Source organism: Silurus meridionalis, chromosome 22 (assembly GCF_014805685.1).
Source record: "Silurus meridionalis isolate SWU-2019-XX chromosome 22, ASM1480568v1, whole genome shotgun sequence".
NCBI classification, from domain to species: Eukaryota; Metazoa; Chordata; class Actinopteri; order Siluriformes; family Siluridae; genus Silurus; species Silurus meridionalis.
In genome coordinates, this window is record NC_060905.1 from 2,985,155 (window position 1) to 3,006,537 (window position 21,383).

At 40.1% G+C, this 21,383-nt stretch overlaps 2 protein-coding genes and 1 long non-coding RNA gene across 3 annotated transcripts in view; 2 read left to right on the plus strand and 1 right to left on the minus strand.

Moving 5' to 3' along the window:
- Positions 1–223: 223 nt before the first annotated feature.
- The window catches only part of LOC124376284 (dynamin-2-like), a 41,346-nt gene continuing 20,186 nt past the window's right edge, over positions 224–21,383 (minus strand). Inside the window, 11 exon segments of the mRNA XM_046835294.1 lie at positions 224–470; positions 1,807–2,043; positions 2,141–2,364; positions 3,699–3,863; positions 4,694–4,805; positions 4,908–5,017; positions 7,758–7,868; positions 14,088–14,099; positions 15,882–15,930; positions 17,256–17,326; positions 18,857–18,943. Coding sequence (XP_046691250.1) covers positions 401–470; positions 1,807–2,043; positions 2,141–2,364; positions 3,699–3,863; positions 4,694–4,805; positions 4,908–5,017; positions 7,758–7,868; positions 14,088–14,099; positions 15,882–15,930; positions 17,256–17,326; positions 18,857–18,943 — 1,248 coding nt within the window. The 3' untranslated portion in view covers positions 224–400.
- On the plus strand, positions 5,024–11,859 carry LOC124376286. Its single transcript, XR_006923812.1, has 3 exons — positions 5,024–7,074; positions 7,777–7,845; positions 11,715–11,859. It is a non-coding gene; the product is annotated as an uncharacterized LOC124376286 (long non-coding RNA).
- LOC124376285 lies at positions 9,796–11,445 on the plus strand. Its single transcript, XM_046835295.1, has 2 exons — positions 9,796–10,790; positions 10,842–11,445. The coding sequence occupies exons 1-2, from the start codon at positions 10,333–10,335 to the stop codon at positions 10,993–10,995; spliced, it is 612 nt and encodes a 203-aa protein (XP_046691251.1). The 5' UTR covers positions 9,796–10,332; the 3' UTR covers positions 10,996–11,445.

Genomic DNA, 21,383 nt, shown 5'->3' on the forward strand with positions numbered 1-21,383 from the left:
TAATAAAATAATAAAAAAAAAAAAAAGAAATTCGTGGATGCACGGTTGAAACAGCGCCCCCTGGAGAGCATCTGAGCAAATAAAAAAAAGCAAATTTCTTTTCTTTCTTATAGTGGTTAGATTGATGGTGCTAACAGTACAGCCTGTATATGGAATTTCGATCTTGTGCCTACAGGAGAAAATTAGCAGCGTTTTCTATCCAAATATCAGAGAACAGTCTGAATCAACTAAACAGCTGGATGGTTTATTGGTCAGCGTGGAGATACAGATACAAATCCAGTGTTCTAACCCGGCAGCCTCCTTCCCCCACTCTTGAGTTCACCTGATTTCTCTTTGTTGGCCCATATTCACAGATGTGTGTGTGTGTGTGTGTGTGTGTGTGTATAAATGTAGTGGAGGTCTAGTCTAGCAGGGAGGGCTCAGCAGGGCGGATTATGGTGGGCCGGGTGGGAGCACCAGGAGGTCTTCGGCTGCAGAGAGAGAAGATAGAGAAAGGATGAGCAGAGAGCATTCCACCAAGAGAAAAAGAAAGTAAAGAAAGCGAGAGATCAAAGAGAAAAGGAAAGTACACAAAGAAAAGTCAGACTCTGTTCCGGTGTGAAGGCAACAGATTTTTTCTTTTTCCTGTGTATGAAGAAAGCGATGCGGCGGCACTTTAGTGTTTCTGCTCCTTCAGAAGCAGAAGTTCACGTTTCTAAAACAACCAGGACGGCTTTAGAACCAGGATTGTTTTTTACCCTCTATAGCATTGCATTGCATGCTGGGACTTTGTTCCCCTTATATCCAAGGATTCTGATCCGAACCGGAAACACGGTTTGTACTGTGTCTAAAAAAAAGTTTCAGGTGTTTATAACACTGTACTGATCGACACAATTCAAAATAAAATGATGTTTATATTTATTTATTACATCAATGATTGTCATTGTCAGGAATTTCTACTTTGACAAGAAATTCAGGGTTCCTACATATATTTCATTTCAAAATTCCAAACTTTTCCAGACTGAAATATGCAGAATTCCCTAAAGACTTTTTTAAAATCATAACTAACATCTGAAATAATGATTTTTAATTTGAACTATAACAATATATAACTATATTACAATCTCTGATGTATGTCAGAGTTTGATGTTTAGTCGCATGGTAGGGGGCTCTGTACTGTCACGGCAACTGCAGCCTCACGACATAACATCCGATCACAGCTGTGCAGATCCTGGATTATGACGATCTTTCGGCAGCGCTGAGAGGCTTCCGAGAACACTGACGCATTTTTAGTCTTTGCCACAACGTTTCAAAGATCCGGAAAGTAAATAAACGGCGGGAGGAAGTGTGGCGGGTCGAAGCGTTTTGCTCGGAGACGTGAGTGTTTTCAGACGTTTCAGTGTGGATGTGTTTGTTTGTTTTTTTGCCAAGAACGCCGTTTTCAAATTTATCCGGATTAATGTAGACTGGAAATCTGAAAATCGCGTTTCTGGTCGGTACCGACACTGTCCCCCTGTGACATCAGAAATTTTAAAAATATAGCATTTTAATAGAAATATAGTGGAGTTGTTATTCATACGTCCACAAAACTGTCTCAGGTTGTCACGGTTACCGTACGATGCTGCATGTTTCAATCCACTCATGATGCCTTCTGACTGGAGCTCAAGTCATAGCAGAGCGAGTGAAAAAGTAGGAAAAAAGCCCAAAAAACTAAAGGAAAGAATGAAAGAGAGGCTAAAAGGCGAGCCATGATGTCACAATTGATTCGGAGAGATTCCTGCTGTCATAAAAAACACGAGGAACCCCACTCCCCACACAGGTATTTACCTGGGCACCCCGGGAGGGATTCGTTGTGGGCGAGAAGGCACTTGAGGTGGTGCACTGAATGGGTCCTGGCTGCTGTTCCCAAAGGCGTTCATGGGCTGTCCCGGTCTGGATGGGATGGGCGGAGCACCAAAAGCAGGGGAGGGGTTTAGAGGGGGCGGCCCCGGAGTGGGACCTCTCACCGCCGGAGGTCTGTTAGGGTGCGGGGCTGTGGTGGCCGGCCTTCGCTGTGGGGTGGGGCTGTGAATGACGGACAGAGGTGTGTGTCAGATGGATAAGCTGGGAAATGAAAAAAGATCTGTAAAAGCAGATGTTAAATAAAGACGAGGACACCGACCTGGCTTCCTGGACCCAGGTGTCGTTAACAGGCGGAGGAACAGGCACGGAGATGGTGGTGGTGCTGATGTCACCGATGATGGTGAGCGCCTCCTTGAGGGCATGGTACATTCGCAGCATCTCGTCCCTTCTCTGAGCCTGATCGGCCGACTCCTCCATCAGACTGTTCTGGTCTCCTGAAGAGTACAGGTAGGCCAGCAGCTCTGAGTGGATGAAGTCCTTTGCCTGAGGAGCAACCAGGAGGAACTTGTTAAGGATCGGAAAACTTGGACCATAGCAGCAGCCTAGCAACGCCCTAGCAACCACGTGGAATGTAGCAATGCCACAGTGTCCCTCTGGAATCTCACAGCAACACCACTGCAACCATCTTGTATACTACAACATGATATTGGCAACAATCTGGCAACCCGCTGGGATACCATATCATGACCTATAGGGAGAATCTGGCAACCTGCTGGGGTACCATATCATGACCTATAGCGACAATCTAAACAAATAAACAGCTGATGTTTGTTGTTTGTCTTGATTTTATGATCAATTGTACGGTGTCCTTAAGTGTTATAAAAGGCGCCTTTAAATAAAATGTATAATTATTATAACTTCTTTCTATCATGGTTAAACTTGAAAACTTACACAACAATGGCAGGGGTATAAAAAAAAGAAACTAGAGTTAGCGCAGTGTCACTGTGGCTCGCGCCGTAACGGAAATACGTTCTGTAGCGCGTTGCGAAATTTTGTTTTGCGCCTGTGCAAAAGTCTGCTGAAATAAATAGAACAGTTAAGTAGATCAAGTTAAATACTAATTGTAAAACACACACACAGACACTTACATACACATCTGTATTACTCAAATGGAGTCCAACAAATGTAAACTAATTACATTTTCAAATTAATTAATTCATTATTAATGTGCCAATTTAATCAAAAATTCAATGTGCTCAATATCAGTTTAAAAAAGTGTATTGCATTAATTTGATGTATTCTTTTACATTGTATTCTTTTTTTTATTATTTATAAAATATTATTAAACCAAGCAGATATTTTATTTGAAATTGTTTTAAAAATGTTAATAATAAAAATAAAAAAAAAAAAGCAATTTTACGTTTTGTATTCCCCCCGTTAGAAACCTAATAACACCCCAACACACACTTGTTTAAACGGTTCAGATGGGCAGTTGCGGATCGGAGGTGCGTGTGGATGCGACGTTCTAGCGAGTGTGTAGTTTCCATCCAGAATGACTAAACTCATTTACAACGCAAAAGATCGCGCTGATGAGCCGTGCTGCCTACGTTCCTTTCAGTTTCTCCCTCTCTCTGTTTCTCTTAAAGGCAACGATACGATGTGGAAAGGCTCTCACACACACACACACACACACACACACACACACACACACATCAGCAGAAGAACCGGGCGAGGGTTCAGTGTTCACAGAGAGGGCAGAGATTGAGAAATGAGCAAACTCTCATGTTTCCATGCGGCCGTCATTCTGAAAGCCCACGCACTCAAACCGAAACCGAAGCGTGGCACAATCCGTCTTTTCACCGCCCACACACACTCACACTGTTGATCATGATGTGCATGATGGTCTTGGGCATCAGGTCTCTGATGGTCTTGTTGACGATGCTGATGTAGGAATCCACCAGGTTACGGATCGTTTCCACCTGCCTCTCCAGCTGAGGGTCCATGGAGAAGGTGTCCACTGGAGCTCCTTCATCTCCCTCGACCTACACACACACACACACACACACACACACACACACACACACACACACACACACACACGCACACACACACGCTTATAAGGAGATGCATTATTTAGAATTGCCATTCAATGAGCACTAAAGTTATGGCACCCTATACCATTTAAACTGGCTGATGAGCTGCGGTGGCTGAGCTGCGTTGTTGGACGTTTCAATGTGCACAGTGAGCACTGATAAACCCAAATAAATCACACGTAGCTACGATTAGAGATGCTTTCTGATGAGCCCATCGTAACTTGAAAATATGGTAAATGGAGACAAGGCCAAGCCTAGCCAGCAGGTCTTTAAGAATGGAGCTCAGTATGGGGTAGTTTACTGTCATTTAGTGATAATTTAACACGTTACAGAACAGAATTTAGCTATTTTCAGTAATGTATAAACTATATAGTATATACGGAATTGGCCGGATGGATGAACACACAATTCTACGCTTGGAAAAGCGGGATTTTTCACATTTTCACAATTTGGTCATATCGCCAATTTGCGATTTATCTGTAAATATTTTTGGATTGTATGTCAAAAAACAACCCCGATGAACCCCTTCAAAATCTTTTCAACCTACAACATCATACTAAACAACTTTGTGGTTGGAGTGGAAGATCTCCTGGTGTAGAGCTTCAACCCTATTGAACACCTCTGAGATGAACCTTTCACGCTGACTGCACCCCCCCCACCCTCCTCACCTTCTCATCGGTACCTGACTTTCAACACTACTGTAGCTGAATTTCACACCTCCACAAAACCACATGGTCACAAACTTCTCAAGCAGCCACACCAGTTCCTGTGTGAAGTACCTGATCTTTCTCAGGGTACACGCCCGCCCGGAGGAACGAGGCCTTCCAGCTGTCCACGTCCTCCTGGGAATCGCACGCCAGCTCCACCTGCCGCAGGTCTTTATAAACGTTCCTGGGAACACACGGAACGTTAACACACACACACACACACACACACACACACACACACACACAGAAGTAGGGTCAAACACAGGCATGAAGGACTAACTCAGACCTTTGCTCCGTGTTGAAGATAGCGAATGTGTGTTTGGTGGACATGAAGCCTTTCTCCACGTCTCGGATCTTCAGGTTGTCCAGAGGGAGCATGTATTTCTTCTCTTTTTCCTGTCACACACAGACACAGTCAGAGAGGTTATTACACAAAAAAAAACCCTTTGCGTTGTCACAGTGGCGTTTGTGCTCAACATCTCATTGCAACATAGAGTCAAAGTGCAGCAGAGCAAACACACACCTGCGCTCTCTGTTTACACACACACACTTTTGTCAATCTTGAATTATTAGAACATCGGGAGCGCTCGACAGCCCTTTAAGAGGCTCTAAATCCAGATTTGCGATTTTCTGAATATTGACCGAAGTTGACGTGTTGAAAGCAGGAAAAATGGGTGACGAGAACCACTTATAATGGCTGAAGCATCTCCAAAAGAGAGTAAAAAAAAATAAAGGACAACCGGTGGACCAGCACCACGGCCATGGACTCTTTATGCATGTGGAGAGCGAAAGCTAGAACGTCCGATCCCTCTCAGCACAAATTTGATGAAACAACTAATGCTGGCTCTGGAAGAATGGAGTCACCACACGTCGCTTGGTGTATAGGTGTGTAGTTGCAGAGTGGCTAGAGAACCAGAGTGCTGAGAATCGTCCAAATTCTGTACATGTGAGCATCAGAACTGGACCATTAGGACCATTGGGAGGCTTGGTCTGATGAATCACATCATGGTGACAGCAACATCATGGGGATAGTGTATTGCTCTGGGCGGTCCTGGGCACCATGTCCTGGCCTTCAAGCAGAAGTCACCCCCACCTCAAGGTAACACTAAAGTAAAGTGCTTGTGATCTTTGTTTAGGAACGGTTTGAGAAACATGACGGAGTTGCTTCTGAGCTCCACAGATCTCAATCTGATCGAGGTTCTGTAGTATGGGATTCAAGGAGGCTCCATCTCAGAACGCGTTTAGAATTTAAAGGATAAGAGCGAAAGAGAGCTGAGAACATTGGGGGAGAGGGAGATAGAGGGAGAACGTTGGAGAAAACGAGTGTGAGAGCAAGCGCGAGTGTTCAGTAGAAACATCGGGGGAGGGGAAGTTGGTGAGCGAAAGCATCTGGAAACATTTATACACGGACTAACGGCGAGAAAGAGAGCGAGAGGGAAAGAGCGAGAGATATTGAGCGAGAGAACGAGGGGGAGGAACAAAGCTATCCCAACAGTTACATCATTCCAAAAGAACACAGACCCCCCCTTTCCCCAGTAACCCAGTCCGATTTCCTGCAAATTCCAAAGTCAGATCCCGACTGGAACGTCTCCTCCGCCTGCCACGTCACTTCGCTCCCGCCGCATGCTGCCGTCCTTCTCTTCGCAACTCAAAAGCTCTCAGATGGACACACAGGAAAACTCTGGAGTTTTACTAAGAAACTGGTGGTGTGTGTGTGTGTGTGTGTGTGTGTGTGTGTGTGTGTGTGTGTGTGTGTGTGTGTGTGTAAAGAAAAGCCTGAGAGAGAGATATACACTCTCACACACTTTCTCACACACACACTTCTTCCGGAATGTACTGGTGAGTGTTTTATTTTTGAGCAGAACATTTCAGTGTAGAGAAAAATCTGTTGCTTGTTTCCGTGCACACACACACATACACACACACACACACACTCCAATATTGTATGGCAGTACATTGATTTTGCAAATTTTGAATCGAATGAATCAATTCTTTTTATCCTCATTACTTTGAAGTTATATTGATTCCTTTGTAGTTACATTGATTTTGATTGAAGTTCGCTTTTGATGTCTGATTTGAATATTATCTAAGAAAAGAGTGTGCGCATAAGAGTGTGTGTGTGTGTGTGTGTGTGTGTAGCTTTATCATATCAACATGGCCGGCTTGAATGTTTACTCTTGGGTCTCTCTCTCTCTTTTTCTCCTCCTCCTCTTCGCCAGGCCGAGCGTCCAGGGCAGTGACCTGCAGCTCGCCTGCCTGATTTTGCCCCCCCGTCCGGTATTGCCCCATCCCCCTCGCCTGCCCAGTGTTCAGACTACCTGTTCATTACGTTTAAGCTGAACAGTAGTCCGCACATTGGTTAGGCTGGGCTGGGACACACACACATCAGAAGAGACAAGGCTACAACTTTTTAGCTTCGGGACAGAAAGGAACAGAGGGACAGAGGGACACAGGTACAAGTCTGGCATCATGAAAAATCAATCAGAAGAAAAGAATTTCCACATACAGCAGTGATGAAGTGGAAATAAATCTGTTAGAATTTGGCCATTTTTCATGATCAGTTCCTTGGGCGGAGTCTTGTCTGGAAAAGTGGGAGGGGCCTCAATGCACGCAAATAAAACCGAGAGCATTCAACTTGACTGAATTCAGAGGTTTAGGAGCCAAAAAAATTTAAAATCTAACAAAAGCTTACAATAAACAAAATGAATAAATCACAGAATTTTGTGTTTTCAGAAATGACGTGTGACGAATTACAGGTCTAGAAACATGTCAACATACTGCAGCTTTAAACGTGTAACGTTTAGAAAAACTATAGCACAAATACAGGAGTCTTAAAAAGCAAAATAAAAGTCAAAATAAAAACATTTTTTATGATGTTTCTGATTTATGACTGCAACAGATTCTTTTGGTAAATAAATAAATAAATAAATTGTGGCACAAAATGGGGGGTGTTAAAATAAAAGAAAAAAGAAAGAAAAAAAACCCAAATAAATATATGAAATAAATCAATAAAATTAATTAATTAAAAAAAAAAAAATACAAATAATAAAAATAATAATAAAAGAAGAAAAATTGGTATAATTCCAGTCTAAACATTTTTTTTATTATTTGTTATGGAAACAGTTTAAAGCCTCACCTCTTCATCCTTGTACCAGGACAGAGACTCAGCTGTCAGGACGAACCAGTACTCCTTGGATCCTCCCTTCATGAAGCTGATGTTGATGGTGAGCCAGCCTTTGCGGATCACCTGAGCAGAGGGATGGGAGGGGAAACACATCACAGGGCAGAGAGGAGATTTATTATTTGTCTTGAGCAAAACACACACACACACACACACACACACACACACACACACACACACACACACACACAAACACACACACACGAATCTCAGGCTGTGAAAACACTCTCAGACTTACAGTAAACACCTGTTTACTCACCTGTACAGGAACATGAGTGTGTTTGATGAACAACAATCTGATCTGTGTGATTTGCCAAATTATTATATAAAGTACTTTTTCTTATTATTATTATTTTATAATTGTTCATAAAAGTGGATTTATTTATAGTTTTCCGTGGAACTTTCCAATTAAAATACAGTATATTATTATTTTTTTTTTTTTAGGTTTTATTATTGCATTTTTAAATATTTATTAAAAACAATTTAAATTTACTTTAAATAAATAAAACATTTATTTATTTTTATTGAATATAAAAAAAAAGGAATGGGCATCAGAAATTTGGGAAAACCAACAAAGCAATAAATGCAATAACTGAAAAATGCTTAGAATACGTTTTTTTTTAATTGAAATAATCATCACTGTTATTAATAAGAAATAAATAACTTTTATATCTTTTTAAACCATCTACATATTTTAAAACAAAACAAATACATACTTCACTTTTATAGAGAACAAATTTCTAGAATACTTTTGGTCTACGATGAAATTGAGCTTTGTGCGTTATTTTTTTATTTTTTACAATATAAATATAATACAATTTTAACGTATATATATATATATATATATATATATATATATATATATATATATATATATATACACACACACACATACATTGGTTAAATAAACTATTATTTAATAGTTATGAAATATATAATTAAATTAAGTATATAATGATTTCACTCTCAACTTATTCGTTTCTTAAATTGCTAAGTATATGACCAAAAGTTTACGGACACCTGGCTGAAAGAGAGTCGTGTCCTAATACTTTTGGCCATAACCCATATCTATACGCACTACTGTCTACTAACGGATCGTCTGTATTGACACGTGAACCGTTCTGTGCTTTGTGATGATCACGTGTCCTTGCCGAGGTTACAGCTGCAATTCCCATGCTCGATTCATCCTCAACAATAAAAAACACAGCATGCAGAAAGGGGTGTGTGTGTGTGTGTGTGTGTATGTGTGTGTGTGTGTGTGTGTGTGTGTGTGGACATCCAGACTGAGCAGAGGTCTGAGGAGAGAAGGTCAGGGGTCGGCGAGGAGCCTGTTAGGTGTAAGTAGTGAGTAAAAAGCTAAAAGATAAAGCAGGTTAGTGAGGATCATCGCTACGGCATTCTAACGGTAATAAAGTTAGTGATGGAATTACAGCGTTGGAGTGACGTGAGAGAGACAGAGAGAGAGAGAGAGAGAGAGAGAGAGAGAGAGAGAGAGAGAGAGAGACAGACAGACAGAGAGAGAGAGGAGAAAGAGAGCGGAGAAAAGAGAGAAAGAACGAGAGCGGAGAAAAAAAGAGAGAGAAAGACAGAGGGCAGGGAAAGATAGAAAGGAAGTGAAGGATAAAGAGAGGGAGAGAAAATAGAGGAAGAAGAAGAAAAGAAGAAAGAGGGGACAGAGATAGAAATAGAGGGAGGGAAGAGAGATGAATAGAGGTAGAGATAGAGAAAGAAAGGGAGAAAGAGAGAGAGGAGAAGAAAGAAAAAGAGAGAAAAAGAGGTGTTAGTAACTAATGATTAAGTAAGGAGAAGAGGAGAGATTGTGATCTCAATCTGGGTTATTAATGTGAGCTACAAACAGCAAACAGGAGGAAAAATAAACAGGCAAACAAATAAATCGGTAAAAATAAACAAAAATAAACAAACAACCCTAAATAAATTTATGAATAAACAAATAAAATAAATAAAAATAATAAAATTTTAATGAAACAAATGATTTCCAAAAATCATTTAAAAAAAAGTTTATAACTAACTAAATAAAAAATTTAATGAAATATAAGCAACCCAAAAAACAAACAATATAAAAGGTAATTTAGTAAATTAATTGATTAATTGATTAAAAGCATCATATCGAGTTTGTACATTTCTAAGCCGGGTCTTATTCAGAGTCTAATTGTAAATTGTAGACCAGCACCTCTCCCCTTCACCTCCCTGTCATCCTGTGTGCTTTATAAAACAAAAAAACAGTGGGGTGCCAAAACAAATGAGCAGCAGGCAGAGGACAAACTGCGTACAGAAGAGAACGGAAAAATCCCATATTACTGGTTTGCCTTGGTGAGGAAACTCTCACAAACCCTCTTAAATACAGGAACAAAAACCCATGAAGAGGTGAAAATGAAAAGGAGAACAATATGAGAGAGAGAGAGAGAGAGAGAGAGAGAGAGAGAGAGAGAGAGAGAGAGAGAGAGAGAGAGAGAAATAAAAAGTGAAATGTGCTTTTGGTGAATATTATTGCAAGAGACAGTGTTGCAGTATGGGACAGCATGGCAGTGGTTCTGTGACTGAGGGACAGTATTGCAGTATAGGCAGTATTGCAATGATGCTGGGACTGAGGGACAGTGGTGCAGTATGGGACAGTATCGCTGTAATGCAGGGACTGAGGGACAGTATTGCAGTGATGCTGAGACTGAGGGACAGTATCGCTGTGATGCAGGGACTGAGGGACAGTATTGCAGTGATGCAGAGACTGAGGGACAGTATCGCAGTGATGCAGAGACTGAGGGACAGTATCGCAGTGATGCTAAGACTGAGGGACAGTATCGCAGTGATGCTGAGACTGAGGGACAGTATCGCAGTGATGCTGAGACTGAGGGACAGTATCGCAGTGATGCTGATACTGAGGGACAGTGTCGCAGTGATGCTGAGACTGAGGGAGAGTGTCGCAGTGATGCTGAGACTGAGGGACAGTGTCGCAGTGATGCTGAGACTGAGGGACAGTGTCGCAGTGATGCTGAGACTGAGGGATAGAATGCTGAGACTGAGGGACAGTATTGCAGTGATGTTGAGACTGAGGGACAGTATTGCAGTGATGTTGAGACTGAGGGATAGTATTGCAGTGATGCTGAGACTGAGGGACAGTATTGCAGTGATGTTGAGACTGAGGGACAGTATTGCAGTGATGCTAGGGCAGAATTGAAATATAAAACACTATTGCAGTGATATTGTATTCTAGTTCATTCGGTTATAATTTTATCATTTCTTTTAATAAAATGTAGTCTCTAAGTATTTATTTTTCCTCTTGAATGAAAACACACACACACACACACACACACACACACACACACACACACACACACACACACACACACACACACACACGAAACCATAAAGTAAATTAAATCAGATAATTTTTATTTTACCATAAACCACACAAATTCCCCTTCACCATAAATAAATAATATAAACTGGATTATATGTTATTCATTATATTTATTTTCACCCAGACGCCAGATTACGATTATTTATTAGAAAAAGAGTTTAAAAATCATCCAATAAATAAGAAGAATTATAATTAAAGTAACCCTTCAAATAAAATCAGATTAAATAAAGCAGCTACAGTGATCAAGATGAAAAGAATATATATATATATATATATATATATATATATATATATATATATATATATATATATATATATATAGGGCTTTATAGCTACTAGAACGTAAGTGAGAATTTGTTTTATATGTAAAAGGTAACTATAACGGGATAAAAAGTGAAAGTTGAATCAACTGCATACTGATATTATTAGATGTGATAACACACAAGTGAATGCCACACACATGATCAGGATGTAAAATTCTGCCTCCTTATTGGTTGTTTTTGTTCATCTGCCCCACCCCCTTTTCCCGCCCACAGACCCATTCCTCCACAAGGCAAACTCTGCGCCCCCTGCAGGAGCTCCAGCACTCAGCCAGACCCCAGGATGACCGAGGCTTCAGTCTTTCGTTTTTATTCATTAATTAATATATTCTAATAAAAATGAACGAAGTCTACGAATAAAGAAGCGTCAGCATTTTTTCCCCAAATGAAAGCGTTCACGTGATTTTAAAATTATATATATATATATATATATATATATATATAGATATAGATATAGATATATATATATATATATATATATATATATATATATATATACATACAGACGATCACTCATTTCTGAATCCTGAGGAAAACCATTTCTCGTTTCCAATAGGGAAAGATTTGCAAACAGTGCAATATAAATTACAATACAACATATAATAAAACAATTTAATCCCTTTTTTTTTTTTTTTTTTGTATTTTAGGCTCAAGATATTTTTTTAATGTTTACTCGCAACACACGAGTTCACTCCAAAGCGAAAATAAAAATTGTGAGAATCCAGGTTGACGCTAAATATTAACAAGGACAAATCTTCGGTCAGGAAATTCAACTTCAATCCCAAGACTCTGCTGTGCCTCCACTTCGAAAATAAGGTTTGTGGACACCTCAGCAAACGATTGCTGTGTGCTTTCTGAACATCCCACTCCACATCTTGTCCCCATTATGCGGTTACAATAAGCTCCACTCTTCTGGGAAGATGCTTCAATAGATTTGATGTAGATTTGTGAATTTTCATTCAGTCACAATGGTGTTCATATAGTCAGGTGCTGATGTAGGTGAGGCGAGGAGGCCTGGGGTGGCGTTCCAATTCATCCCAACGGTGTTAAATGGGGTTAGAAGATCTACAGTGGACAACTCAAGATCTTTCAAACGCATCCAACCAGTGTAAAATGGATCTTCATGGAGCTGGCTTTGTGCACTTTGGGTCAGGCTGGAGCAGGTTTGGAACAGGTCCAAAGACATATACAATTGTGTACCTCCAAATTTGGGTTAACAGTTTGGAGAGGAACTACATATTGGTGGGAAAAGTCTACACAAAATTCGAGATCCTAATTTACATCTTTTTGCCAAAATATATTTGTTGCCAGACATTTTTTAGGTTGATTCAAACAATCACAGGTTCAAGGATCCGGTTTAAATTCTGTTAACTCTTCTTCGGACTGACGAATTTCTCGTCTCAATAGCAAACTATAAATATCTTCGCTGTGTAAGTAAATGTAATCCGTTCCTGTACTTAAGTAGCTTTTTCACGTATCTCTACTTCACTGAAGTATTTCCATTAGGAAAGACTGTAACTTCACTGCAAGTCGAATATCTCACTTATTTAACTACATTTTGAGAAATCAGTCGTTTTTTAGAAGCGAGTCAACGCTCAGGATCAAGCGCACGCTCCGTTATAAACTTGCTTTGATCGGTGCTTGGTGTATCTACTGATCACCAACATACAGTTCAGCATCAGTTCAACATCAAGCAGAACATTTAGAGAGAAATAATGATGAACATGACTCTCAGCACACTGATCTATTAATAGAATGATATTAATGACTCAAACACTGATTGATTTCTATTACAATCATCATTAATTTGAGTCTTTTCACATCAACTGAGGAGTCTAGTGATAAAAATGATAATAGGAACATTATAGTCATAATAAATCAGTACATTCAGTACATTTGCAGGCAGTACATTTTCAGTACATTTGCAGGCAGATCATTTTGTAATTTTACTCAAGTGACAGTTTAAAGGGACATGTTGACTTTTACTGGAGAAACATTTCAACCACATGGTTTGATCTTGGTGATCACCTGCCCCTCTTGCGGTTCCTCTCTGATGGAGCTCAGAAGAACGGTATATACACCAGTGTTATATATTAATTTTACACAAGGGCTAAACACTACATAACAAAATGCTGGAGTGCTTCTTTAAAAAAAGAAGAGTATAAAAATACATCGATAGGACATTATGTTAGTGCGTAAACATGCTTAATTAATTACGTATTCAAATGACTCGTGTGTGTTAGAAAAACAGGCACTTCATTGCGAGCAGAATTACGGCCGTTACCGATTACTGGTAGCGGCGATCGGAATCGTTAACCCCCCCCCGGTTTTCCGCCAATTGAAGCGTAAGAACAAACGTGGGGTACCTTTTCTGGTTCTCCCTCTACGAATCCCCTTAGCTGCGAGACAGAACAAAAGTTCTTTTGGTTACAATAAAAAAATAAATAAAAGAAACAAGAAACGGAGTGCCCCGGATCGATAAAACCGGTTGGTTGACGGTTGAAGCCTCGGTTCTCCTGATTAGCTGAGCCCTGGTGACCCCCTGACCGGGCGAATCGTTTTTTTCGTGCGGGGAGAGGGGGTACTTACCAGTATTTCACCCTGCAGTGATGGGTAAAGATATAAGAAAGAAAGAAATAATGGGCAGGGGGGGTGGGTTTTGTGGGGGGGAGGAGGGGAATGGTTAGGTTGGGAGAAGGAGGGGAAAATTGAGTCCGAGGACGAGCAAAAAGCGAGGGAAGGACATGTCATCCCAGGACAACAGGAGGACACACAGAGGGAGGAAAAAGAGCAAGAGCACATGTATATAAGTAAACAGAGAGAGAGAGAGAAAAAGAGAGAGAGAGAGAGAGAGAGAGAGCAAGAAAACATAAGTACATGCAATTAGATTCACTTGCAATTTGAAAACTCTTGCATGTATCAAAAACGCTGCTTCATTGCCGCACTTTAAGCGCATTTTAAATGACTGTGAAGGAACAAAAAGAGTTAATTCAGGCATAACACGTTGCGAATAAAGAGAAGAATACTGGTCAGGTCTGTGCGTGTTCATGCCTGATGAGCATTGCATGCTAAATTAGTGAGTCGGAGGTGTGAGTGTGCTCCAATACCGCTTTGGATGTGGTTAAAAAAACGTGTTCGCCAGAACAATCCGTGTGGCATAAACATGCTGAGTGGGAACCGCAAGGGTACGGGGTGTACAATGTGGTCGAGGTTTTATTCATATATGGTGGGAAAAATTGGCTAAAGGTTTTGGATTCTGAGGGATACAGGGTTCTTTAGAGGTTCTCTGGATGGTTAACAGGGATTAGATTCCTGCAGAGGTTCAACACAGACTTAAACTGTCCAAACATTTCTTCCTCAGAGAGACAGGAGTCGGGGAAATACTGAGGGTACAAGATTTTATCCTGTGTAGCGGTTTATTCCATGGCCCAGCTCAGCACCTGAAAACAGGAACTGTTTACTTAACAAGTTTCATCATCAAAAAAGACTACCAAGATTCCAGTTGATTGTTGGAACCTGCTTGAGACTAGTACCAACAGCAACCAATGGTCCTCTGGGTCTGGTTTTTCAAAAACAAACAAAATCTACTTGCACGTATCAACCAAAGGGTTTTCTTTGTACTTTTAAACCTTCACAGCTTTCTGAAGTCTTCCGGATTAGTAGTGCTTCTGAAAAGAACCTTTAGAGGATCCCCCCAAAAGGATAATTTGAGGAACATTTAGAGTGTATGGGCTTTTTTCCACTGCACGACAAACCCAAAACTGGATCCATCATTGGTTGCCAGTCCAGTAGCAAAGGTTCGAATTGGTCCTCCGAATTGTGTCTGCTTGTGTTAAAAGCAACCAATAATTTCTAACGGATTCGTGTAGTTTTTTTTAAATCACATCTACTTAAGTTGCAAATGGCACTTGCATTGTCAGCCCTTCGTCGTATTCTTGACGATGAAGACAAAGAATCAGATATGGAGAAACTGCACTAAATGGGTGAGTTCCCTCTTTACTGTTTGCTTTCGTCGGTCCTGAATAGCCAATCGGAGTTCTCTTTCTTACAGACAAGCTCCGTCTCTAATTCTCAAAATCGGACGAAAAACAGCCGACAACGTTGGACTCGAGCCAGTGGTGTGGAACACACTAAAGAAACTAAACCCTAACGATGCTCAAAAACCACCAGACATTGCCCTATGGCAGACCATCAGCTTGTCGTTTCCCAGGCTTGAGAGGAACCGGTGGTACCAGTGACGCATCGAGTATAAAAAAGTTTTGTTGCCGATAGTCATTGCTGCAGGTGAAAGTAGACTTGACTTGTGAAAGGCAGAGGTGATAAGAGGAATAAAAACTACTAGTAATAAAAAAGCGTGGGTCAGAGCTGTGCATCAGGACGTACCTGGTTCGGAACCGGCCTTTTCTTGTTCGCGAGTGTCCTTTGTTGGGCGCTGGATTGATAAAAAAGGATAAAAAAAATAAAATAAAAAAAAGGAGAGAAAAATAAAATGAATTTAAATTCATTACTACTCCTGACTTTGCACTGCACATTTCAAAAGAAAACTCATGTACAGTATGAGCTAAACCTGCACTGGTGGACTTTAAGGCTGTAAACAATTCGAACCTGTCGCTGTCGTACCTGGGAAGGGTACCATCATCCAGCCTCCGGTGGTCAAAACTGAAATGTGATGTCACGAGAACCGTTAACGTGGCTAGCGTGAGCGCTAACGCTACCACACGCACTCGGGGCATGCGCACAACCTTGCTAAACTATGCCACTGTTCAACTGTACATGCTACAAGTGCAACGTTGTGAGTAGCAACCGAAAGCCGTGCAAAGTTACTGGAACAAACCATGTTCATGTTAGCTGACCCTTGATGAATTAATTCTGGCTTTTCTGAGCATGTCAAAAATTTGGTACACCCATGCAAAAAACAATTTCGGGTACAAGATCCATATCTAAACTATTGTAACTACCATTAAAGTAAAATAAATGGCTAGATGCTAATTCTTAATAAACCCACAGAGAGCATCAGCAAGCACTTTGCTGATGCTAGTACTTCCCTTTAATGCCCCATTAAACCACATGATTTACAAACAACATCCTGAAACCAAACTCATAGGTTTAGGCTGACTTTACAGGGTCACCTTAGTCCAAATGCTCTGTTGAACATTTCTGAAAACTAGGATTGATAAATGTGTTGTCAGAGCAAATGTAGGATAGACTGTACTACAGCACAGTGAAATTCTTTCTTCACATATCCTAGCTTGCTTGGAAACTGGGGTCAGAGCACAGGGTCAGCCATTATACGGTGCCCCTGGAGCACAGGGGATTAAAGGCCTTGCTCAAAGGCCCAAGAGTGGCAGCTTGGTGGGACCAGGAGCCCTTCAGCAAGGACATTAGTCCAAATATGAATGAAAGAGAGAAACACTATCACAAATAAAGAAAGAAGTCAATTGTTTTCCGATATCTATACAGTCAGGATCTTGATCAGTGGAACCCCACTGGTCTTTCACGCCTCCATGTAAAAATATATTTTCAACCACAGTTGGAACGTCCAAAAAAGTTCAAGTGTGTGTTTGAAATTCTTCAGAACAGCATTTTTACATTTGTCTCAGTTGGTATAAGCACTGCAAGGAGTTAGTTCAGGTTTAAGGTGAACTCCAGACTACAAAGATCAGTACTAACCTCCAGCACACACTCACAAACTAAAAAAAAAAAACAAGAGCTGTAGTATGCAAGCTGATAGATTCACAGGTGAAGGAGTACACGTACTTGGCGAATCCGATGAAGTCCTCATGGTTGGTGTTGATGTATGACAGCTCGATGTCGATCAGCAACAGAACCTGTAAATAAGAGATTTGTAATGACTCGAGACAGCAGGGAGATTTTTCAATGAGGGTGGAGTTCTTTGGGGATTTAGACTGTTGAGCATATAGTTTGTAGGGACTGGGTGGGGAAGACTTTGAGGAGAGAGTTCTTTGAGAAGAAAATTATTTAGGGAGTGTGTTCTTTGCAGGGGATCCTTTGGGGCAAGAGTTCTTTGCCGGGGCATCCTTTCGGGAAGAGTTCTTTAGGGAAAGTGTTCTTTAAGGGGATCTTTCTGTGAAAAAGTTCTATGGAGGCCTTTGAAGGAGAGGATACCTTAATGAAGAGTTCTTCAAAAATATTTTTGCTGAAAGGTCTATGGGGAGAGAGTTCTTTGGGGAAAAAGGGTATTTGGGGAGAGAGGGTCTTGGGGGAAAGAGGGTCTTGGGGAACAGAGGGGCTTGGGGGACAGAGGGTCTTGGGGGACAGAGGACTTTAAAGACATCCTTTGGGAAGAAAGTTCTTCGGGGAGAGAGAACTTTAAAGACATCCTTTGAGGCGAGAGTTCTTTCTGGGGCTCTTTTGGGTAAAGCACTCTTTGGGTGGAAAATCATTTAAGAGAGGGTTCTCTATTGGAGAGAGGGTCGTTGGGGAGAGAGGTCTTTGGGGGAGAGAGGTCTTTGGAGGAGAGAAGGCCATTGGAGGGGGAGAGGTCTTTGGGGAGAAAGGGTCTTTGGGGAGAAAGGGTCTTTGGGGAGAAAGGGTCTTTGGGGAGAGAGGGTCGTTGGGGAGAGAGGGTCGTTGGGGAGAGAGGTCGTTGGGGGAGAGAGGGTCGTTGGGGGAGAGAGGGCCTTTGGGGGAGAGAGATCTTTGGGGGAGAGAGATCTTTGGGGGAGAGAGGTCTTTGGGGAGAGAGGGTCTTGGGGACAGAGGGGCTTGGGGAGAGAGGTCTTTAAAGACATTCTTTGGGAGGAAAGTTCTTTGGGGAGAGAGTTCTTTGGGGGCATCCTTTGGGGTGAGAGTTCTTTCCGGGCATCCTTTGGGATCCTTTGGGTTTCCGGGGTCTCTTTTAGGTAAAGCGTTATTTGGGTGGAAAATCATTTAAGGGGAGGGTTATTTGTGTAGGTTAAATTTATTTGTAAGGAAAATGCTTTGAAGGAGAGGATACCTTGATGAAGAGTTCTCTGAGAGTTCTTCGGGGAGAGAGCTTATTGGGAAGAGAGCTCATTAGGGAGGGTTTTCTTTGAAGGCATTATCTGGGAAGAAAGTTCTTTTGGGTAAAAGTTCTTTGGGGAGAGTGTTCTTTGAAAGCATCCTTTGGGGAGAGAGTTCTCCAGGGAGTTATTTATGGAGAGTTTGGATGATGGTGCTTTAGGGTTTTGATCAAGAAAACAGGCCGTATAGGGGACAGTAGTTTGTGCAAATATAAAATTTCAGATTTTTAGGGACTGATCCTTTCTTTCAGAATAATTCTAAAGTTAAACTTATGGATAAACTTCAGTTTCAAATCTGTTACATGCTTTATTTTTTAAAATATTCTTATGCAAGAGAAAGTGTGTGTGTGTTACCTGGCTCTTTGTCTTGCCCTCTCGCTCTCGGACGTATGTAGTGACAATTCTCTCAGTCTCCTCCCTCAGCCGGGGGTATGAATTCAGCTGCAGACACAAACATCACAACACTGCAACATACAGTGTTTACTGTATATTCACACACACACACACACACACACACACACACACACACACACACACACACACACACACACAAGCGCATGCAGCGACAAAGCGTTGAAGCTGCCCACAACCAAAGCCAACCACCAGCATTATCTAGTTCACACCAATAAAGACTGCAATCGGCACACACACGAAACCAATCAGAACAAAGCTTTTACCATCAGCTGGGTATTTATATTTATTTATAAATCTGTATTAGAGCTGCACTAATCATCACACTGAAATCACTTTTGCGATATCTGGTCTGGACAAAGCTTCTTTTTTTTTGGTAGCGCAATGTGTGGTACAAATTATAGTAATAAAAATGTAATAAGAAAGAAACAAAAATAAAAAAACATGAATAATCTAAGATGCACAGGTGAAATAATATATGAAGTGAAAATACAAAGGAGATTAATAAATGTGATAAAATTAAATAAAATAATACTAAATATTCTATAATTACAAAGTTTTCACTGCACTTGACTTTTTCCACATTTTGTTACAGTTTTATTCCAAAATGGATAAAATTCATTATTTTCCTCAAAATTCCACAAACAAAACCCTGTAATGACAACATAAAAGAATTTTGATTGAAATCTTTGCAAATGTAATAAAAAGAAACAAAAATAAAAACATGAATAATCTAAGATGCACAGGTGAAATAATATATGAAGTGAAAATACAAAGGAGATTAATAAATGTGATAAAATTAAATAAAATAATACTAAATATTCTATAATTACAAAGTTTTCACTGCACTTGACTTTTTCCACATTTTGTTACAGTTTTATTCCAAAATGGATAAAATTCATTATTTTCCTCAAAATTCCACAAACAAAACCCTGTAATGACAACATAAAAGAATTTTGATTGAAATCTTTGCAAATGTAATAAAAATATCATGTACATTAGTGGGGTCATTAGGTTATAAAAAATGGAAAAAGTAAAGTGCTGTGAAAACTTTCTGGATGTACTGTATATTTTAGGGCTGCAGCTATCTGTTATTTATTTATTTCCTATAAAAAAGGTAAACACACTGTATGGTGTTTTTTGTTTATTTTAGTTAGAAATTATGGTCAACTTTGGAATCTTCCCCTTCCTCTGTTTTTCATTCTGCAGCGTTTTCTGTGTTTACCTGTACAGAGCGTTCCAGGGTTTAGCGGGTGGTGCCTCAGTAATAATGGTCCGTGGGGAAACACAATGCTCTGTGTGTAATTAAATGGTCTAAACTAAACAAATTTTTTTGTATTTTAATTATTTGTGTTATTGGAAGAATCACTTTCGCATATTACTGCATTAAGTACTACATTACTTTACAGTAGATATGTAGATTTATGATATTACATTATACTATATTACATTTTTTTTTTACTTATTTAAACACAGTATGCAAAAGTCCAATATAAAGTGACTGTTTAAATAAGCAAAAAAAATGTAAAAGATAAATTATAATAATTTGTTTCTTAAATAAATACAAACATATAATGTAGAAAACTGAGGAATAAACAATTCAGTTTAATGTAACCAATTAACCATTGTTGGTTTTGCCCTCCCCCCAAAAATATTTATGTTGTGCAGCTCTAATACAAACCATCGCCTATTAAATCACTAATTCAGCAGAATCCAATGTGTTGAAAGTGTTTCAAAATAATTGTTAAAAAAATTAAAAATGAAATCTTAATTATGATATGAGCAAAAATAAAAGTCTATATTTGTGATATTGAACATCACAAATATAGTTTTGCCGGAGGTGACAGTGATGGCTGCGGGTAGGTGGTGTTAGTCAGAAGAAAGAGAAACAGAAAGAAAGAAAGAAAAAGAGAGAGATGGGATGTTCTTCGATGTGCACCCAAGCGTGGAGAAAAATATATTTACGGTGTTCAGGATGCAGTTTCTTCCGTTTCCACAAGGGGGGGGCAGATAAATCTCGTTACTCCACAAGGGGCTAATGGGCATGCTGGGATTATGACTGACTCTGTTTACACCCATTGGTCTCATGACTCCAATCTTTTGTACCCGTTTCGAATAAAAATTATTATTGCAAGCCAGAAATATGTAGTATGTTCGGAGAATACACACACACACACACACACACACACACACACACACACACACACATATAGCAAATTAATGGTTCGGTACGCAACTCTGTTTTAAATCTTGGTTTGGTAAAAATTCGGGGGGGCATAAAACTGTTTGTCGTTTAATTTAACGCAGTTTATTATTATTAACATTTGCGAATAACATTATCTTTTTTAAAACGGTTTTAAATTAAATGCCTGCTTGGTAAAATAATTGATAAAATAATATTTTGTAAAAATAAAATCAATCAAAAATGAATGCATTTTTTATTATATCGATTGCATTGAGTAATCAATTA